Source organism: Emys orbicularis, chromosome 11, assembly GCF_028017835.1.
Source record: "Emys orbicularis isolate rEmyOrb1 chromosome 11, rEmyOrb1.hap1, whole genome shotgun sequence".
NCBI lineage: Eukaryota > Metazoa > Chordata > Testudines > Emydidae > Emys > Emys orbicularis.
Genome location: NC_088693.1, coordinates 8,097,513 through 8,120,328, shown reverse-complemented (window position 1 = coordinate 8,120,328; position 22,816 = coordinate 8,097,513). Strand labels below are relative to the sequence as shown.

Here is a 22,816-nt window from a genome sequence, read left to right as displayed (position 1 = left end):
TATGAATGACTGAAGACTTTTCTTAAAGAACCCAAAATTTCCTATAAAAATTCACACACTACTATAGAAAAAAAGTCTCATATATATCCTTTCTTCAAAGTAATTTTAAAGATTAGCACACTCATTCTGAATCTTCCCTCTTCTCCAAACTGCAGCAATACTTTATATAAAGACATGTAAAAATACTGCATTGTAAAAATTCACCTGTTAAGTTTATTCAGGCAATATTTCTACAAAGGCACAGCATCTGTAGACAGTGATATTATAAAATAAGAATAATTTTTTTCTGTAAATTCTTACATATGCTGATGATGTAATTTTGCTATTTCTTTTTCAAAGTCTTGAGGCTGGCTAGGGATGAAAGAGTAGTCTGAGAGGTAGCCTGGCAAGTTTTCTGAATGGTTGTAGTCTCCCAATTCGGCTAAGAGATTGAAGGGAAAGATTATTACTTGTTTAGTGCAAACAACATATTCAGCATTGTATAATACCCAAAGTTTAACACAGTCCTGGCCCCAAACACCTTATGATCTAGAACAGACAAAGAAGACAGAAGTTTGAATTCACCTTGTTTCCTTAACATGAGTTATAAGCTCAGTCGGTATCACAGAAGTTGTTTTTAAAAAGGACTTGAATGACAAAAAGGTTCTGGCTTGGCAAAATGGTTTATGAAATGTTCATGTTATAATGTACTTAACTTACTTACCACCTATATAATGATTAACTCTAAATAAACAGAATTTTGTTGCTCCAGGGTATTTCTGTAATCAAATATGGTTTGTGTGTGTCCATGTTTTCATTTCATTATGAGGACTCACTTTTTCAATCTTTCCAAAACCTGTTATAATTTTATCCTCTAGAATATAAGATTTGCAAAAATAACGTAATGCATTCTTGCCGAGGTATTTCCAAAAGCACAAAAAAATTGCTTATTTTTATGTCAGCTCATATATCAGTTTATTCAAACAATTGAAGATTAGAATTATAGAAATTTATCACAATTTTTCAAATGATGTTTTATAATTTTATCACATTAATTAAGATCACAGCTCCTGCATTATTAAATCTAAAATCTATGACCAATTTTAACAAACAAAACGGGTAGGATTGCTAAAAAGTTAGGCTTTGAGAGCATGACTATAATTGGACAGTACTGAAAACCAGTTTTAAAAATCAACTTCAGATATTGTAACTGATTTATTGTTTTGGAGAAGCAGCACATTTAGTTAAAGACTGTCCCTGATCTATTTCCTTATAGCTAGGGCCCTACCAATTTCACAGCCATGAAAAACATGTCATGGACCGTGAAATAAGCCCTTCCCCATGAAATCTGATGTCCCCTTGTTCCTAGGAGTGCCCCAGCAAAGGGGACTCCTAGCTCCGGTTGGGCAGTGGAGGGACAGGACTTGTCCATTTCCTGTACAGCTGCTCTGGAGGGGGGTGACCAGACCCACATCTGGGTGCCTCCCCCTGCTGCAGGATGCTCTTGGACTGGGAAGGAGCCGCAGAGGTTCCTGCAGCTGGAGACTTGTGGAGCTGTGTCCGATCTTCCCTGTGCTGCTGGGAGTGCCCCAGCAAAGGGGGCTCCTAGCTCCGGCTGGGCAGGGAAGGGACAGGACTTGTCCATCTCCTGCACAGCTGCTCGGGGGGGGGGGGGGGGGGAGAGGGAGAGGGAGGAGGACAGATCAGACCCACCTCCAACTCCGGAAACCTCCTGCGGCTGCAGGAAGCTCTGCGGTTGCTGCCTTCAGAGTTCAGCTCTGAAGGCTGCACAGAAGTGAGGGTGGTAATCCCATTACCCTCCTACAACACGTTTGCGACCAGCCCACACAATCCCCCTTTGGGTCCGGACTCCCATGGTTACAACACAGTGAAATTTCAGATTTAAACATCTGAAAACGTGAAATTTACCAATTTTCAAATCCTATGGCTGTGAAATTGACCATAATGGACCGTGAATTTGGTAGGGCCCTATTTATAGCTATTGTGTATACATATTTATAAAGTGTCCCATATGCTAAAGCCTCTGGGACCATAAAATATCTCACATACAAACATAATGGAGAAGATTAAGGTTGTACTTTTAAGCATTCAAATATCAGGCAATGTCAACAGTAAGACTGCATGTGCAAACCTAACTTAGCCTGATCCTGGAAGGCAGCCTTCTGAGGCTACATGGGGTATAAATACCGCCTCCTCCCCCCCTCCACACACACACACTCCTCCAGCGAGCAGGAAGAGCAATGCAGTGTCCTTCTCCTGACCTGGCCCCAACTGCTTCATGACCTTCCTATCCATTCCTGTAAACTTTCCCCCATGTCCCCATCTGCTGTAAGGGAACCCGTAGATGGTCAACACCCCTTTTCTTCCAGCTAGTTAGACAAAGACCCCCTGAACCAGCGTTCCCTCTAATTTTTTCCATCCATGTGCAGAATGAATTTTATGTGCACCATATCGAGGTAATATGCAGATGTGCGCCACCAGTAGAAACCAAAAATCTAGATATAATATACCTTTTAAAAAAATTACCTTAGGGATAATTACTCCAGCCAGGACAGGTTAGACATTTTAGAACTCACTACTTAAAGAATTAAATTTAAGCGTAAGAGAGAAATAAAAATTATGAAATGCATACACCAGTCAAAAAACTAAAATAATACACTTTGAAAGAAGTATCAAGAAGTAACAACAACAACACAAGTGTGTTGGAAGGTGAGTGTGAAAGACTGTGTGTGTATGTGTGTCAGAGACGCAAAGCGTGTGTGACAAAGAGAGACGCACGTTACCCCTTTAAGTACGCTGACCCCACTTTAAGTATGCTGCCCTTTTAAGTAGATCAGCAAGTTCAGACACAGCAGCAGCTGCCAGCAAGCTCCATCTGTCCTGAGCCCTGTCGTGTCCCTCCACCCCCGCTCTGTGGAGATGGGGTACAGGGGAGTGGGGGGGGGCAGGGGACACCCTGACATCAGCACCCTTCTCCCCTCCCCCAGCCCCGCTTCGCACAGCAAGCAGGAAGCTCCCAGGAGCAGCTCCAAGGCAGAGGGCAGAAACAGCACACAGCAGTGGGGGAAGGGATACCTGAACGGCGCGGCCCTTGATAGCCTGCTGGGCGGCCACCCAGATGTGCAGCTTACAGGGAACTTAGCCCTTAACTTGCATGAAGGATGCAATGGGCACATTCATTACAATACAGTCAGATTACATGATAATTTCTGAAACACGTTAAACCAGGGATCGGCAACCTTTGGCACGCGACCGGGCCGGTTTGTTTACCCCCCCCAGATGATTGCCGCGGGCAGGAGGAGCAGGGGGAAGGTGCTGATCCACGGGGTCCGCCGGCGGGCGGGAGGCACTGGGGAGGGGAGATGTAGGGGAGCTGACAGGGGGGCTGCCAGCCTGTTTAATATCTGTATTAAATTGCTTGTTTAAAATTGTTTAAAATGTATATAATGCCTTTTGTCTGGCAAAAAAAAAAAAGTTTCCCTGGAACCTAACCCCCCCGCTATTTACATTAATTCTTATGGGGAAATTGGATTCGCTTAACATCGTTTCACTTTAAGTCACATTTTCCAGGAACATAACCACAACGTTAAGTGCGGAGTTACTGTACACATTTTCTATTTTTTTAAAAAATTCTTTTCACTTGGCTTATTTCATTGTCATGATTTATATGGTAAGACCTTTTCTAAGGTATGTATTTTAATAATTTTGACAGCATTCTTGCACTATATATTTTATTTCAACCAGAAGCCCAGCCTTTTTTAAGAGCAACTCATATGAGAAGGCATTTAAGTACAAAGCTAACTTGGCTGGACACATAACTGGGCCAAATATTCCTGCAAGTTTCATTACTAATATAAGCTATATACTTTATATGTCATAAAATAGGCTTAGCTTTGTACTTTTCACAAACACTTTAATGGAACGTTTGCCTGGCAAGGAGTATTATAAAAAATACCAAATATAAGTATCTAAAATAGTAGAAAAGCACCAGGATCAGAATTAAGATAACTTTAAAATCTTGATTTTCGTCATTTTCTGATTTTCAAATACTTAACTACATATCGTGGTAGTTTTCCATATAATTGCCCAGGTTTTATAAAAGAAACAGAAAAAAAGAAAGGACCTAAAACTTCACTATCCAAGACTTTACAGCTTTGCTATCTTGTTTAAAATTGACAACTGTGTTTATAAGTTATGTAAACTGGAACTATTCGGCTAGACACTACCAGAATTCCCTGTTCCACACACTTTTGGATGTTCACAGTAAGAAATATCTAAATCTAAAAACAGCTTTAGTTTCATTATTGAGGAAGTAACCTATTACATTTTAGAGCATACAGAGATTTACAAAAAAGCAATACTATATCTTTAGACATTAGTATAAAGAGGAAATGGAAAGTTGGGAGCTTACTAGTAAAACAATTTCATGACCACTTCAGTGAAAATACCATGAAATGCATGAAAGAAAAAGGTTTATCTTTCCTCACTGATGGAAAAAATACCACTGTTTTTGTACAGATTTAGGTATATCTCATCACACAAATCCATTTGTGTATGCTTATTACTATTCATTAACTTATGGTAACTTAGTTGATCACTGAAAAACCAGAAAAATAGAAGGCATAATTTGAAATAATCTATGTACTCATACCTAGTTAGCAATTATACTTACATTGAACAGCGTAGGAAGCCAAAAGAGCAGCAGTATTATAAGGACAGGGCAATCTATAATTTAAAAAAAAAAAAAAAAAAAAAGTGATACACCTGATGTGAATTATGATCATTTTGAAAATCTTCTGATTTAATTAATTTATTTACCATACATAGATATGAAAAGTAAAGCACAAGTTTTTCACAGACGTTTTTATTATAAGTATTTCCATTTGCAAGTACTCTAAAAGAAACTATTTTATTAGTTCTTCAGCAAATATTATAGAGTTCATAATCTTTATGTAAAATTATTCATTGCTAAAAATTAAATAATGTATCTTTTAATCTCTGCAAACTGGTCATAAATTGTATACATCGTTCAGCATAATAAAAGAGGCTTACCTTCCAGTAAGAATGTCTTGTTTAATTTGCAAAAAATACTGGTACCTTAAAAAACAAAAATACTACAATGGGTTGAAGAAATGTGATTGTATTTTTAGACAGAACTGTCTTCCTAAATTTAACATAAAGCTGAAATATTTGATGCCACTTTTGGGTCTATTGCGTTAGAATCATTTAATCAAATATAATTATTTCTTAAGCTTTGAGAGGTAGATATTAATGTGAGATGGCAATTAAAGTCATGTATATATCCATACATTTAAATTATCTACTTCTGTAGAACATCCAATTTTACGTTACATTTCATGAAGACATCACAATTAATATTCAAATTTCACCTAAAGGTAGAAACAATGGAAAAAAGAGGAAATGGCTACCTTGTGAAAAATAAAATAGAGAAAACAAAACTATCAAATTTTAGTGCCATAATTAAGCCACACAAAGCTGTATTCAGGCACCTAAATAAAAGCTGCCTACTGTTCAGAAGTACTAAAGCATTTATAAGTCTCATATGATTCTATAGATTTAGGCTTTTACTTTTAGGTACCCAATTTTGAAGATTATTTCCTAATTTAGCTCGTATTACAAATATATAAAAATTGTTTTATTTTTGTTCCAGGTATACAGAAGCAGAAATTTAGCACCCGAGGATATCTGACACCAATTTATTGTTTCAATTGTTTCAATTTCATATCAGGTTTGTCTTCCTCCCTCAATCTAGAAAAATTGTGAATGCAAACTCTTATTCAATTATGTTAAAGTTTTTCTGCAATTTTTCCTACCTTCCATAATTTTTGTTCTATAAACTGCATATTTCAGTATTTTCTTCTTTTATTTTAAATGACTTTTAAATGAAAACAGCCTATTTAAAATAGCTCATCTGCTCCTCCCACTGTTTACCCTTAAGGTGGGAAATAAGCAGCAAAATGAGCAGATGAAACATTCAAAATAAGGAGACTGTTTTCAATCAAGTACATTTAGTGACAGAAAACAGATGACAGCAAATTACTCACTTATTGCAGCTATTTTATAACAAAAATATAATAAAGGTTGCCTTAATTTAAGTGTATTTCTTTTAGTCTATTATTTGCTACAAATATATGCTACAGTTCACATTTTCAAATGCAACTACTGATTTTTGGGTACCTCCATTTTTGGGTGCCCAAACTGGGACAACTTAAAGGACCCTGGTTTCCAGAAAGTGCTGAAAAACTCAGCTACTGAAAACCAGGGCCCTCTAAATTGTCTGAAGTTGGGCACTCAAAAATGAAGGCACCCAAAATGAATAGTCACGTTTGAAAATGTAGGCTTCCCTGAAAAAGGAGAGAGACTCTGTGCAGGATGAGAAGTTTGAACATGTACCCATAATTCACCCACAAGTTATATATACTAAGTTTCCTCCATTCCCTCATTAAGTTTTAGAGGATTTTAAGGAACTCAATATTTAAATCTAAATTAGAAAGGTGGCAAAGCACACACACTGCAAATGAGAACCACTCCCATAATAGGGGGTATAGTGGCAACAGTTGATTGCTTTCTTGTACATAACACTGCTTTGGGACATCCTGGTATTGATCCCATCACGTATTTTTCTTCTTGCACATCTGCTCTGACAGTTGTAACACAAGCATTCATACAACTCAGGCCTTGGGACAGTAAATTAATAGTAAATAATTGTTTATGTAGCTGTTTATATTATCAGAAGCACTGTTTGTACTAAGCAAAAGAGAGTCCTGTGGCACCTTTAAGACTAACAGATGTATTGGAGCATAAGCTTTCGTGGGTGAATACCCACTTCGTCAGACGCATGCTAAGTGGGTATTCACCCACGAAAGCTTATGCTCCAATACATCTGTTAGTCTTAAAGGTGCCACAGGACTCTCTGTTGCTTTTTACAGATCCAGACTAACACGGCTACCCCTCTGATACTTGTTTGTACTAAAATATTTAACAGATTGAATTCTGTCATGACAGTAAATATTAAACATTTAGAATTAATTTATTGCATTAAAAATTAAGAGGATTTTTACCGATTCTTTCATTTTATTACAAATTGGTATGTGAACAACAACTGCCTCATAATAGTTATGTAAGGGTTCCTGATATGGACTTTTAAAGTAGATTAACAATAGTGAAGAACCCCACGAGCATTTTTACAAATGTGCTTGCATATACAGAGGAACCAACCCATCCATAAGTGAAATGCAGTTACCTCTGGGGTGAAATGTGACAGCTATTCAGGGGAAGAAACACCACATTTTGTACCCAGGAGTAGAAACAGGGTGCATATAAAGTGACCAGAATGGAATTCTGCAAATTGGCACTTATCAAGGACATTGGGCCTAACACACCCCTAATGCCCGCAAAAAGTACTCTAGGATCTTCAGCTGATCACACATAATAGTAAGTTCAGGATGACATGTAAAACTGAAGGTATAAAAACTCTGATAGAAGACTACAGACTGAAGGCCATACCACCTGTAATTCTGTAGCCAATCTTAACATGATAGACAAAAAAATGTTTTTAATATAAAGCCTCATCTCCATCTTAAAACACCGAGGTAGAGAGAAGAGAGGGGACTATACAGAAAACAAGATTTTTTATTTTATTTTTATTTTATTAATAAGTGTATTTTGCTTTTTAACGAGTAAATTTAACTTCCTGTTTCCTATATTTTGTGATTCCATTTATATAAATGTTAAAATGATGCAAAACAAAATTTTGGGGGGAATATTTCACAGGTGTGAATTTAAGGCCTTGTCTACACTACCGCGGTAAGTCAACCTAAGTTACGCTACTCCAGCTACATGCATAACGTAGCTGGAGTCGACGTAGCTTAGGTCAACTTACTGCGGTGTCTACACTGTGCTAAGTTGACGGGAGATGTTCTCCCATCGATTTCACCAGAATGAGAAGCTTAAGGTGAGTACCAGAGTCAACCGGAGAGCGCTCTGTAGTCGATTTAGTGGGTCTTCACTAGCCCTGCTAAATCGACCCCCACTGCATTGATCACAGCAGCGTTGATCCTCGGTAAGTGTAGACATGGCCAAAGAGTCTTTTTGTGAAGTATCTTGAATGGAGACATTCTGTTGTACTTACAGGACATCACGAGGAAGCTTTCTTAAACAGAGTTCATTCTGTGTTCAGTGTGTTGTAAGTTCAGTGAAGTTAATTAGTTGTTAGCTAACTAGGTATCACTTAGGGCATGTAAACCTCTTCTACGTTGTTGAACAACATGGGAAATCAATAGAAATTAAAGCAACTTTAGCAATGTAGGTCTAAAATAGCTTGCACAATGCATTCACTTCTTAAATAGTAAGAACAATGAAGATGGAGCTATGTTAAATTAAAACAACCTTAATAAATGTTAGCAATCTTAATAAATGTTAAAAATAGATTCTTTGCTAGCAAGAGTTTATTTAAATGGACGGAGGATGAACAGGCAGCCACAAATAGGCCCCCTTTGTTGCCCATGTCTGTTGGTCCCATGTACATTAACAGCAATTTTAGGACGTTTTTGTCTGCCCTATATGCCAAGTTATACACAGCCAAAAAGATTGGAAAGATAGCATCTACAGAATTATTGATTAGCAACAGTCAATGCTGGTAAGAAAATGGCCATCAATTTCTGCAAAATACACCTCTACCCCGATATAACACAACCCGATATAACACGAATTTGGATATAACGCGGTGAAGCAGCGCTCTGGGAGGGCGGGACTGCGCACTCCGGCGGATCAAAGCAAGTTCAATATAACACGATTTCACCTAGAACGCGGTAAGATTTTTTGGCTCCCGAGGACAGCGTTATATTGGGGTAGAGGTGTATGTCATAAAATATATCGTCATATATTTTATCTAAGTTTTGAAAAGAAAAAAAATTGCCTGTTCTAACAACAGAGATGGGACAAGTTAGGCTCTTTGGGAACCTAAATAAAAAATGGCCTTCCTGGTTTTTTAGAGGGACCAAGCATCTACAATCCCACTGAAGTCACCTTCTGTCGTAGATGTTCAGCAATTTGAAAAAAATCAGACTGCATATGCTTGGGTTCCTAAAAATGGAGGAGGTAACTACATTTACACATCTTGGTTTGAAAATTTTGGGCACACCTCTTAAGAACACAGGACATTCACAACTTTTTAATCTGGTAGCAATTGAGCATTCCCTATAAACAATTTAGGCCCAGATTAGTACAGCTATTCAGGCGTTGCTGCACTCAGCACTGTAAAACCTGACTTATTTAAGATCTTAAACCTCATTTTCAAAAAGTTTTTTTACAGTTGCCTAAATCCCTTTTGAAAATGAGATTTAGGCTCCTAACTCAATTAGGTACTGCAACACTGCTTGCAAAAATGCCTAAATACCTGTAAAAATCTGAACCTTAGGCACATTACTACACAATAAGCACACCGAAATTAGTGTATTTGCGCCAGCTAAGATTGCTCCTGTATCACCATAAGTTTCCATATTATACTAATAAAAGTGAAGTTGAAGACTGATTGATATTCATGGGTGAAAAAAATTAGCAAGAAACTAATATACAAAATGAATGATGAGTTAGCATAATTTCAGAGATGATATGACGTTTTCAAACATAAGAGACAAATATGGGTTAAAATTCAATTTGTACCCATTGATGAGTAGGAGAAAGAAAATTTTTTCCTTTTTTCTTCTCTTCCCTTTCTTACTTTTCTTTTCCTATTTCTACTTGAACAATGTTTTCTCTGTGAGATTATTTCATATGTACACTAGATTTCAACACCATGTATTCAAGGCTTCATTTTAAAGGTTTTTGTGTAGTTTGTGTGCTTACAGCTTGTGACTTTTAGTTATCTATGGAAACTCCTAAACACATTACAAAAACCATGAATAAATCAGGTTTTTAAGAGAGACAATTCCAATAAGTAATACCTTCAAAAAACTAATTATGCTTTTTGATAATACTTAGTTCCACTTCTAAATTTCCTAAAAGAATTTTGCAACGGTAAACTACCTAAACCTACCTTGTATATTCTTCTTGGAGCTTGTTAGGGTCACTTACAAAAAATTTGACTCTAAAGTTCAAACTGTAAGGAGATCCTCCTAGAATCAACAAAAGCATTTCTAATTAATCAGGTTACTTTAAAATCCTTATTCAATAAAAATTATATTTGAAATAGACCAAATAAATATATTTGCTCACTTTTTAATTGTTTCCTGATTGGTTTGTTTGGATCCAGCCACCTCTGGGGGGGGGGAAAAGAGATAAACTATAATTAAAAAAAACAAACAAAAAAAGAAAACAACACGTATTTCACAAATTAGTCTGACATGATCATGCTAAGAAACATTTATTTTCTTGTTACTTAATATTTGAGCTTCTTATGCAGAATTGGCCATTTGGCATGCAACGCCCAGTGAGTAATTTTCTGAAAGATTACAGGTTATCACAAGCATACCCAATTACTCCCTCTGGCATCTGTCTTTATGTGCCATATGGAGCTAAGGCTACTCCCAGCTCCCTTCACAGGTGGTTGCCTGCAGCTGAGCTAGCTACTTAGCTGAGCACCTAGTTATAAGGGTTAGAATTTAACAATGTGAGAACATTACTGGACTGAGCAGGGACTGACAACAAGAGACCACAACATTCTAATTCTGGCTCTGAATTACTTAACCTTTCTGGCTTTTTTCCACCATCTGTAAGGGTATGTCTACACCCAGCCGCTAGTTTGGCGGCTGGGAATCGAAGTTCTGGGTTCGACTTATCGCGTCTTGTCTGGACGCGATAAGTCGAACCAGGAAGTGATCGCCGCCGACTGCGGTACTCCAGCTAGACGAGAGGAGTACCGCGGCGTCGACGGGGGAACCGCGGCGTCGACGGGGGAGCCTGCCTGCCGCGTGTGGACCGAGGTAAGTTCGAACTAAGGTACTTCGAACTTCAGCTACGTTATTCACGTAGCTGAAGTTGCGTACCTTAGTTCGAATTGGGGGGGTAAGTGTAGACCAAGCCTAAGATAACTAATTGTCACAGCACCCCTGCGAAGTAGGTAACATTTGTAAAACACTACATGTAAAATTCTCTAAAATACACAAAAACCCTTCCAATGGCTGTGAACTAGTAGTCCCAGAACCCAAGTTTACTGGGAAGATTGTTTGATGAAATACTTTGAGACATTGGCAACTGAACACAAACAACTAGGCTCCATTTCTCTTGCTGCAAGGAACTAAGGTACCCCAAAAAACAACTTTACTTCATTCAAAAGTAAGCTGTGCAATAGTATCCTAGAAAGATCTAAATGAGAAAACAACTACTGGTGCTTGCGGTCTATTTCAATAACGACTGGAGTACTGCTCTGCCAAAGTGCGTGTCTGATACTGATGCCTCTACCAGTGAATTATACTGTATAAAATGTGAACTGATTCCCTCATAGCTTCTCAGAGAATCAACAGGTTGTCTCTTCTCTGATGGAGTGGGTTCCAAACTGCATGAGTGAATCTAATCTAGCTAACTCATAGTATGCTTTAATACAATTAGAGACCCATTTAAATTATCTTTGGGTAGATACTGCCTGATCCTTCGTTCTATCTGCAAATGCTATAATTAGCCTAGAGGAGCTTCGGAATGGTTTTGTTTTGCCCAGCAAAATGACAGAGCCTTAACTACATCAAAGTTAACAAGGAGTCTGGTAGCACCTTAAAGACTAACAGATTTATTTGGGCATAAGCTTTTGTGGGTAAAACACCACTTCTTCAGATGCATGGAGTGAAAATTACAGATGCAGGCATTATATGACGACACATGAAGGGAAGGGAGTTACCTCACAAGTGGAGAACCAATGTTGACAGGGCCAATTCGATCAGGGTGGATGTAGTCCACTCCCAATAATAGATGAGGAGGTGTCAATTCCAGGAGAGGCAAAGCTGCTTTTGTAATGAGCCAGCCACTCCCAGTGCCTATTCAAGCCCAAATTAATGGTGTTAAATTTGCAAATGAATTTTAGTTCTGCTGTTTCTCTTTGAAGTCTGTTTCTGAAGTTTTTTTGTTCAAGTATAGCTACTTTTAAATCTGTTATCGAATGTCCAGGAAGATTGAAGTGTTCTCCTACTGGCTTTTGTATGTTACCATTCCTGATGTCTGATTTGTGTCCATTATTTTTTTACGTAGGGACTATCCGGTTTGGCCAAAGTACATGGCAGAGGGGCATTGCTGGCACATGATGACATATATAACATTAGTAGACATGCAGGTGAATGAGCCTCTGATGGTGTGGCTGATGAGGTTGGGTCCTCTGATGGTGTCGCTAGAGTAGATATGGGGACAGAGTAGGCAATGAGGTTTGCTACAGGGATTGGTTCCTAGGTCAGTGTTTCTGTGATGTGGTGTGTACTTGCTGGTGAGTATTTGCTTCAGGTTGGGGGGCTGCCCGTAAGCGAGGACTAGCCTGCCTCCCAAGCTCTGTGAGAGTGAGGGATCGTTTTCCAGGATAGGTTTAGATCGTTGATAATGTGCTGGAGAGGTTTTAGCTGGGGGCTGTACATGATGGCCACTGGTGTTGTTATTTTCCTTGTTGGGCCTGTCCTGTAGTAGGTGATTTCTGGGTACCCATCTCGCTCTGTCAACTACATCAAAGGTATGCAGTTTGGCTTCCCCCTGGCTCAGTTTGGGAAAGGAAATGGCAGATGAATCACCTAGTTAAATGGAAGCCTCAAACAATCTTCGGTAAAAATGCAGGGTTAGGCCTAAGGGTAACCTTATCCTTATGGAAAGCAATGTAAGGTAGACCAGCCATAAGTGCCTGAACATCCCTATCCCTTCCAGTTGATATTGTGCTCCTCCCTGTCTGCTGACACTGTTGTGTTGTCTGCATTAACCTGGTCTGTCAGTCCACTCAGTACGGAGAGAAATACCGTGTAGGCTAGTCAAACAGTTCAGAGCTGTAGTATATTGTATGAAGGTGATTCTCTTCAGGAGCCCATAGGACTTGGGTTTGAAGGTAGTGCAGGTGAGCTCTTCAGCTGAGCACAGAAGCATCTATTAGCAGTGCCCTGGTGACAAGTGGAGAAAACAGTATCCACGTTTGCAAACCTGCACAGAGTCCTTCTACCATTTTAACTATTAGAGGACTTCTCAGAGGATCAGTACCCCCGTGTTCATGTGGTATCTGTTTGGAAGATACACATTTTCAACTACTTTTGTAAGATGGGTGTAGTCTGGCATGCTATGTGATGTAAATACAGGAAACAATGTGATCAAGAAAACTGAGGCAAACTCTTACTGACATTTAAGGGTGAGCCTGCAGCTGGTTGATGAGGCCTACAATGGTACTGAATCTGTTTTATGGCAGATAAGCTCTTGCTGTTGTGGAATCTAACACTACTCCTACGAACTCTATCCTTTGGGTTGGCACTAAAGTTGACTTTTCTCTGTTGCTTCTGAGACCCAGTTTAGTGTAAAGTTGTAGGATCATATGAAATGGAGTCATTCATTTGTTGCACTGATCTCCCTCAAATGAGCCCATCATTGTGGTGCGAGTCTACCTATGCCCTTTGCTTTCTCAGGTGAGGCATCATGAGTGCCAAGCACTTGGTGACTACTTTTGGTGCTGCTGAAAGACCAAAGGGCAGGACTCTGTACTAATTGTGGTAATTTCCCACTTGGAACTGCAGGTATTTTCTGTGTGCAGGATAGACTGATATGTGAAAGCATGTGTCCTGTAGGTTAACAGCATGAACCAGTTTTGGGGATCTAAGGATGGGATTAGAGAGGTTAGGGATTTGAATTTTAAGTGGCAGATTAAGGTTTTGAGACAGCTCAAATCCAGAACTGGGCGGCATACCCCTTCTTCCGGATTAGAAAATGTGAGTAAAACCCCTTCTCTCTGAACTCTAGAGGCACGTCTATTGCTCCAAGATTTAGCTGTAAACTCATTTTTAATAATCTCTCATGAGTGGTCCCTGAAGAGGGTTGGGTGTTAGGAAGGTTCCGAAATTGAATGGAACACCCACATTCTGATGATTTCTAAGATCCTGAGGTGATGTGATTCCAAGTCTCCGGAAAATAAAAAAGGAAACTGCCAAAAGAAGGGGAAGAAAGGGAGAGAAAGTAAATAGATCCTCTAAATGCTCCAAGTGGCTCTTGACTAACATGTCAGATTTGCTACTTTAAGATGGACATAGCATGACTATGCAGAGGCTTTCCTCCATTGAAATCTCTACTTTTTCCAGGTGGTTCAGAGGATCGTTGTTCGCTATAGTAATAAGCAGAGCAGCCCCGTCTAGAATAACTCAGCAGTCTGGGTTGTTTCCTTCCAGGGACTGCTGTATAAACCCCCAAAGACTGAAGAATACCATAGGACTCTTTCAGGAAGTGCACAGCTTCCTTTGTCTTGATGTTAAAGGAGTTCTCAAGAGCTGTTTGGACCTCTTTGGTAGTTTTCTCTGCTGTTTGGGCGAAATTTTTCAATAAAAAGATATTTTGTCCCAATTTATGATGTCATATTTCACTAAGAGGGCCTAACAATTTGCACTACCCATTTGTAAATTTGAGGAAGAGTAGTTCTTCCTACCAAATAAATCTAATGGCCAATCTTCCAGGCATTACCGTATACAAAATGTCAAGTAGTCTGGATGATTTTTCTGGCACAATTTCTACTGGAACCTCAAAAGGTATCCACCATTCAGCGCAGCAGTTCTTGAAAAGTCTTATAATAGTCAGGTCAGGTAGACATAGTGGCCATTGCTACCTCATCAGGCAAAAAGGTGGAAATGTCTGCTGGAATTATCTGTTCCTCAATCTAAGGGTGTTCTTTCTCTTTTTTTTTTTTTTTTGCTCATCTTGCTGAGCAGTGTGCCTCCTCAGCCTGCATGATTTTGCAGAGGAGGGAGATGTCGCTTTTCAGGGGGCAGTAGAGGTTGGTTTCCATGCTGGTGGCATGCCCCAAGACTCCCAGTCAGGTAAAGGGCGGGAGTGCAAAAAGTAAACCAATAACATAAATGCTAAAAGTAATTATAACTGAATATTCTACAAATGTATACAGTAAGTAATACTGGTAAGATGTTTGTTTCATTCTAGTTCTGACATGCCCCTTTTATGGCATATAATTATCTGCTCAAAGCCCAGAAGGTTTCAGAAGTAAAAAAACACTAACCTTTTAATCACATGCTCACTGGATAACTCTGAGGCTCCCTCTAAGCTCTGCAGGGCTGCTTCTTAATCACAGCTGCCCCCATTACTACACCATTGTATTCAATTAGCATTACACACATAACATCAGAACACTAGAGGGAGTTTGGATATGAGAGTCAGGAAGGAAGGAGAAAATGGGAAATAAGATGGCCACAGCTGTTGCAATTTTTTGAGTTTGTCTGAATTAAGAATTGTGTTGAATTTTACTGTTCTTTTATTTAAGTCAAAAGACAGCTTCTAGCTCTCCTACACCCACATTTATTTCCCTGTTATGCCAATGTTTTTCTCCCTATCAACCCCATTCCTTGAGGAAAGAGTCTGGAATGAAGAGGTTAAATATGATTATTACCTTGACAGTATCCCTATCAGAACAGCCTACAAGTGACATAATCATGGACGAAAACCCCAATTAAAAACATCTAAAATGTGCTGAACAGCTTTATTTGGTAATAAACATTGAGTTCTACTGTTTAGCCACAGACTGCTAGGAAGAAGAGGAAAAGAAAGTTTAGAAAAATCAGTAAACATCATTGAAAGTATTAGATTCCTTCTGTAGTCTCACATTCCAGGGAGAAAAGCATCATAGAGGTAGTCCTCTCTAATAAAACAAGTCAAGGAACATTATTGTAGCAATTGAGGGACGTCAATCTCTTACATACACAATAGATATTCAGTAAAACAGATGAAAGAGAAGGCTGGGGGGGGGCACAAAAGCCATTATTCCTCCTATTTAAAGTGTTGTTTTCCTTTGTGAAACTATGGAAGTCCAATTCTTTCTATCCTAAGGAACAAAGAGCATTCAGTGTCCACTGAAAGCGAAGGGGATAGATTACTGACTGTACGCGCAACATTCAAGAATTGCTTTCTAGGTCACTGATTTCTATTGTTCATCCTGTGCATCCATGTTGAGAACAACAATGCTATCTTGTCACAAAAAAGGGTGGAATCTAAGTCTGGACACAATAAACTTGACATGCTCATAACCTCAGAACAGAAAATAAGCAGGAAATAGTAATATTACAAGCAGTAAAGTCTAGTCTTAAAACCAGTAAATATTTAATGGGATGAAATGAGAAACTTTTCAAGAAATACAGACCACATTCATAAAATATAAAAAATACTTCATAATTGTTTATATAAAATGTAGAACACACATTTTGCAAAATGTATTTTCTATAAAAGCTTGAATAAGATGGCTACTTTAATGTGCACTTGCTTACTGTAAGCAATTTTTTTGATTTTTAAAAAATATATTACGTATATTTTAACGAAGAACGCAGGAACACAAACATTTGTCACCAGGAGGCATTCACTCATAGCCTCTCTTTAGAGATTAAATCTGGGTGAATCTCCCATTTAATCTGTATCACTGTTTATTTGTTCCAAACTAATAAAAACATTTTATAGTGAAATTTTATTATTTTTAACATTCTATACAGCAATGGCTATCTTAACCTTTCCAGACTACTGTACCCCTTTCAGTCTGATTTGTCTTGCATATCCCCAAGTTTCACCTCACTTAAAAACTACTTGCTTACAAAATCAGACATAAAAATACAAGTGTCACAGTGTACTATTACTGAAAAATTGCTTACTTTCTCATTTTTACCATATAATTATAAATTATAAATCAATTTGAATATAAATATTGTACTTACATTTCAGTGTATATAGAGCAATATAAACAAGTCATTTTATTAAATTTTAGTTTGTACTGACTTCATTAGTGCTTTTTATGTAGCCTGTTAAACTAAGCTAATATCTAGATGTGTTGATGGTGTACCCCCTGGAAGACCTCTGTGTACTCCTGGTTGAGAACCACTGCTATATGGCACCTTACCACTCTTAGAAAAGAAGACTTACACTCTGCTAAGTTCAAATTAGCACCACAGGACAGTTAAGAACCAAGATCTGTCTTGTCCTTATAGGCTGCCTTGGTAATATATAGAAAATCCTTCCAGAAAAGAAAAAAATTAATGCAAGTGATCTTTAAACCAAGGGTGCCAAACACAGGGCCGGCTCCAGGGTTTTGGCCACCCCAAGCAGCCAAAAAAAAAAAAGCCGCGATCGCGATCTGCGGCGGCAATTCGGCGGGAGGTCCTTCGCTCCCAGGCGGAGTGAGGGACCGTCCGCCGAATTGCCGCCGAATACCTGGACGTGCCGCCCCAAGCACCTGCTTGACAAGCTGGTGCCTGGAATCATACACATTCTAGACTTTTTCATATTCGGATTATGATGTGCTGTTACCTAAAACATACTAACACGCACATGTCTAAAATCCACTGTAAACAAGTCATAGACAATTGCCATCAACAGTTGCCAAAACTGGTCAAGTGCTTTGTCTATAATACATTTTAAATACTATTAGTTACCACAGGTGTTCTCAACCTTTTTCTTTCTGAGGCCCTGCCAACATGCTATAAAAACTCCATGGCCCACCTGTGCCACAATAACTGGTTTTCTGCATATAAAAGCCAGGGCCAGTATTAGAGGGTAGCAAGCAGGGCATTTGCCCAGGGCCCCACGCCACAAGCGGCCTCGCAAAGCTAAGTTGCTCAGGCTTCAGCTTCAGCCCGAGGTGGCTGGGCTCGGCGCCCCGGACTTCAGCGCCATGCGATGGGTCTTCAGCTTTCTGCCCTTGGCCCCAGTGAGTCTGATGCTGGCCCTGCTTGGGGGCCCCCCTGAAACCTGCTCACAGCCCCCCAGGGTGGCCCGGACCCCTGGTTGAGAACGACTGAGTTAGCTAACATGCTAACATCACACTTCTGAATCCTTCATTAGATAAGACCTCAGTGGCAAGGGCTGAACTACCTGTTCAGTTACAGTTCATGGGCTGGGAATAAAAAGTTCACTGACAAGAGGCAAATTTAGCACTTTGAGTGATTTTAGTTTGTGCCTAGCTAAGTTAAATACTGCATTTAATTATTTATTATTTGTTTTAAAGTAGCATTTAGAGGCCCCAGCCGAGACCAGTTAAAGACAATTATTTTCTCTCTTTAGAATAAAAGTATGTATGAAACCTTTCTTCCTCTCCCCATCAACTTATCCTTCTGTGCATTCCACCCTGACCAATCATCTCAATCTTCCACCTTTTTTGAGACTTTTCCCTATCGGCTGTTTCATTTTGTATATTAATGCCAGCCTTCCTTCCCACTCTCCCACAATATTTAGGAATTTCATACCTCTGGGGGAAATCTCTCCCTTGCCCACATTTCCCTTTGGAGAGTCTCTCCTCTTCCCCTTCTCTTTGGGAGTTTCTCCCTCTGCTTCATGTTCCATCTGAGGGGCAGGCAGGCTGGTCCCGCAGATTCGGCGGCTTGCCTGCGGGAGATCCGCCAGTCCCGCAGCTTCAGCGTACCCGCCGCTGAATTGCCGCCGAATCTGCGGGACCAGCAGACCTCCCGCAGGCACGCCGCCGAAGGCTGCCTGACTGCCGCCCTCGCAGGGACCGGCAGGGCGCCCCCCTGCGGCTTGCCACCCCAGGCACGCGATTGGAGCGCTGCTGCCTGGAGCCGCCGCTGCTGAGGGGGTCAGAGAAGCAGCTGATTCCATGAATCCTGTAAACTCAGCAGCAGTGGCAATAGCAGCAGATGTGAAGGAAGGAGGCTGAAAAGAAGCCTCATCTTCGCTCTGGCGCTGCATGGCTCAGTGACAGTATGGAGTGGAGTATGGACTCCACTCTTCCATAACTTTGGCAATGCTGGTAGGGGGGCAAAGGGTGTGTGAGGCTGCCAAAGAGCCTCATCTGAGTCTCATTTGTGCAATATTGCAGTGCTGCCAGCTGTACAGAGGGAGGAGAGGAAGGAGGTGTTCAGTACCTGTGCCCTGTCAGGTATAAAATTCCTCCCAATGCCGGCTTCCTCTCAGATGCTCTGATGTGGGCTGGATAACTTTTGTAAACCACAGAGGGAGTTGCTAGACAGAAGAAAAGGTTGGAACTGGCTTGCAGGCCATATGTTTGACATCCCTGCCTTAAACTGTCCCAATTAACTCAAAATTTTAGCCATATTGTACGTTACTTTGTGCTTATAGTGCCTTCCACATGGTACAGTATCATGAAGTGTCTTCTAGGTGATTGCAAACAATTAACTACAATGAAAATTCTTGCACAAATATTCTAACCATAACAGAACAGCAATAATAAAAGAGATAATTGAAAGTTACCATTAGATCCATCTATTAGTATATTTCTAACTTTGATTTTGATGTTCCTAAGGTTGGAACTCACTGCCAGTTAAGGCATGTAAACTACGATTATAAACACTCATGCTCAGAAAAGTCTTTTATTCATTGTTTTAGAGCAATAAACTGACTCTCCTTGCTAGATATTGGACCACACTCAACATATAATGGATTCAGAGATGTGTACAGTTTTGGACTAGAATACAAAAAATGACCTTATATGTATACACACAATCTAAAAATCAATTTTTTTAACTGGTAGCCAAATAATATGGAAACTACCTTGTACCCCAGCTAGTACAATCATGCAATTCAGTAAACAGTGATTTAACAAAAGAGTCACATACTCATTTCAGTTTTCACTTGATGACTATGAGCATTAACACTTTCACTCCAAACCGGTAACTACTCAATCTCTCTGCAGGTTTTTGACAAAGTTAGCCATAAGTGCAGCTTACCCACTTATATGACATAGCTGGAGAAGATGGTACAGTACTACAATGACTTCTATCAGTCCTCTTTACCAGGACCCAGAGTGTGATGATAGCAACTGGTCCTCTTCTTAAAAGTTTCTCACCTGTGGAGGCCCACATGGATCTATTCTGTCCTTCCACCTCAAATATCTACATGAGACCACTTGGAGAATTTCAGAGGTGCCACAAACTTTGCTATCATCAGTATGCTGATGATGTCCAGATGTACATTGTTATCCAGGCACAACAATCGACATCATATATATGTCACAATGCCTACAGGTCATCACCTTAACGAACACCTAACTCAAACTCAACCCAAATAAGACTGAAGTGATCCCAGTTGGCGCAAGAGAATACTCTGAAGAACCAGCTGGAATATTACCATCCCATTCCATTGAAAATGTCTCCACCCTTTTGGCAAAGCGGCTTGAAGCCTTAGGATCCTGTTTAAGTCTTCACTAAGCTTGGACAACTAGGTAACCTAAACTGAAATTCTTCTTCCACTGCCCGAATGAGCGCCACATTTAAGCTCAAGTATATAGTAAGGCAGGGTCAGATTAAAGAATTTTTGGGCCTTGTGCGCTCTAGAAATTGGGACCATCCCCACCTTCCTTAAACTAGACAGAGCATGTGATCATTGTAGTTAAAGGCCACAAATCCATTAAAACCTTTTGAGCAATGGAGAAAAAGGCTATTCTACACAGCAGAAACTCTCTTCCCTGGCAGCACTGCATAAGAAGATTATTAAAGCTTCATGGTTCAAGATAGAGTACAGTCAACTTTTTCTAAGCCCCAAAGCAAGAGCAGACAGCAGAGGAGTGCCATCAGTGCCTTTTTTATTTTTTAAAACTTTTCCTGTTTTTAATGCCTTCAGACCACTCCATTTAATTACTGCATTTAATTAACTTGCACACATTTCACCACATAATAACCATTTAATTAGTTCACTCTACACCTCATTGCTGCCAGCTGATTTAACTGTGCCTGCATGGCATCACCACACTACCTGCCTTTTCCTTTCCCACATCCTCATCTCACCCCCACTCTTCTCTATCACTGCATCTCTCTAACTCCTATGAAGTCATTTATTTTACTATGCCTTCCTGTACAAAATTCTCTTTCTATTGTGCCTATGTAGGTGTCTCAAATCATTTATTAAAAAATCTAAAATGCCACTCTTAAATTTAACAGTGATCAACTTTGTATTCAAAAATGGTAAATGAACAATATGCACAAATAGCAAATCAAGCAATCACATTATGTTATTTAAACCCTCATCATAACTCTACCATTTATTATCACTCAGAATGAACTCAGACTATTAATTGAACTCAGATTAAAAATACTCAGGGGCAAAGGAAAGAGACCCTACGCATGTTTATTGTGCTATATATATATATAACAAATTGTAAGTTGAAATCTGAAAACTTTTTGATTTATTCAACTTTAATTGTTTTTGCACACCCAGTCCTTATTTTATAAAAAAGCATCAGGGTCAGTTGTGGCCCCAAATGGGTCTATGTTTAACAGAAAAAAAGTGAGAGGAGTTTTCAGGAGCTCAGCTGCTTCCGTACAGGAGTTTCTTCTCAGATATAGCAAAAGGGGCAGAACACCCAGGGAAGACAGGCTAACTGTAAAGAACAAACCTCTTCTGACATTAAGGGCGCCCTCTTCTCCTATATCTATCTTCTCCTATATCCTCCAACTGGCCTGCCTTCTTTACAAGATACCCAAGCCCTGAACTTTCTATGTTGTCTAAGGGTTTGTCTAGAATAAAGTCTGTGGTCCCATTTTAACCTGAGTTAGTCACAAAACTAGTTTAGGCATAACCTCAATAGGCCTCTCAAACAATCTTAAAAAAGAAGATTGACCCCAATTCTCACATTTTGAAATACGGAGATGGGAGGGGAAAATAAGTACAACCATAATTTAATTGTTTGGGGGAAAATAGTTTTCCAGTGTGAGAGATACCAGGTGAAAACTTGTACCCACAAGAATAACCTGTGAGACAGCTTTATCTAAACAACAGAATAGAGACAGTCCTTTTTGAAGCATATCAAAGAACACTTATGCCATATTTCAGATTTGTTAAAAAAAATTGGGTCTACTGAATATACCAGCTGTCATGGACATAAGAATTAGATGAGAACTCCAAAAAAATTAATCAAATTCTCCGAAACAAAATCCCTAAACTCTAATAACATGCAGAAAAAACCAGTTTAGAAAACAGATGCGACTTACTGGGTTATCAGTGGAATCGTCAGCCAGCTGTAAACCAAAGTAATCCCTCTCTGTCAAATCGAGATGTTTGAACACTATATCCAACAAAACTTGTCCCTGATCGTTTTTCTGGAAGGAGAAAAAGTCATATTATTAAAAATCAAAGCGATCTTTAAACGGACAGACTGCTTCATGCATGCACAACACCAATAGCTTATTTAGGTGTGTTCATAAAATTTACATCCCAGAATCCACAAAATTTCTCCCAACACAATATAATTTTTAAATGGGATACTTCTCTCATTGCCACAAACAAAAGTTATTTTTCCTCAATTAAAAATGGCTACATAGGAATTTCTTGTTGCCCTCAGGAACAGAAAGTACAGTAGCTATGCAATTGTTCCATAAAGCTATTCATTTACCAACAAATTTGACGAATAGCAAAATTATTTTTAAAAAGTGACAAAATAAGGCAATAAATTAAATTGGTATTTTTAGGACATGACAGAATTCAGGTAACACTTTTCAGAACATTCCAATATCATTCTTCAATCCTAATAAATTAATCTAATATTTCATTTGCAAATCACTCTCTAGATCTAAATCAACACAATTACTGAAAAATATTTTCAGAGTTACACTGCATGGATATTTAAACAGCTGTATGAATTTTTGATTGATGGTGAATATCCTTAAAGATGTCTTCGGAGACAAATTTC

The 22,816-nt window shown here is 39.3% G+C and overlaps 1 protein-coding gene across 1 annotated transcript in view; it reads right to left on the bottom strand.

The window, feature by feature from the left end:
• The window catches only part of PTPN4 (protein tyrosine phosphatase non-receptor type 4), a 213,840-nt gene that overhangs the window by 127,006 nt on the left and 64,018 nt on the right, over positions 1-22,816 (bottom strand). Inside the window, exons 3-8 of the mRNA XM_065413759.1 lie at positions 22,119-22,226; positions 10,237-10,279; positions 10,058-10,136; positions 5,053-5,097; positions 4,673-4,725; positions 301-421 (exon numbers count right to left, since the gene is read on the bottom strand). Coding sequence (XP_065269831.1) covers positions 301-421; positions 4,673-4,725; positions 5,053-5,097; positions 10,058-10,136; positions 10,237-10,279; positions 22,119-22,226 — 449 coding nt within the window. The remainder of the gene's footprint in view (positions 1-300; positions 422-4,672; positions 4,726-5,052; positions 5,098-10,057; positions 10,137-10,236; positions 10,280-22,118; positions 22,227-22,816) is intronic.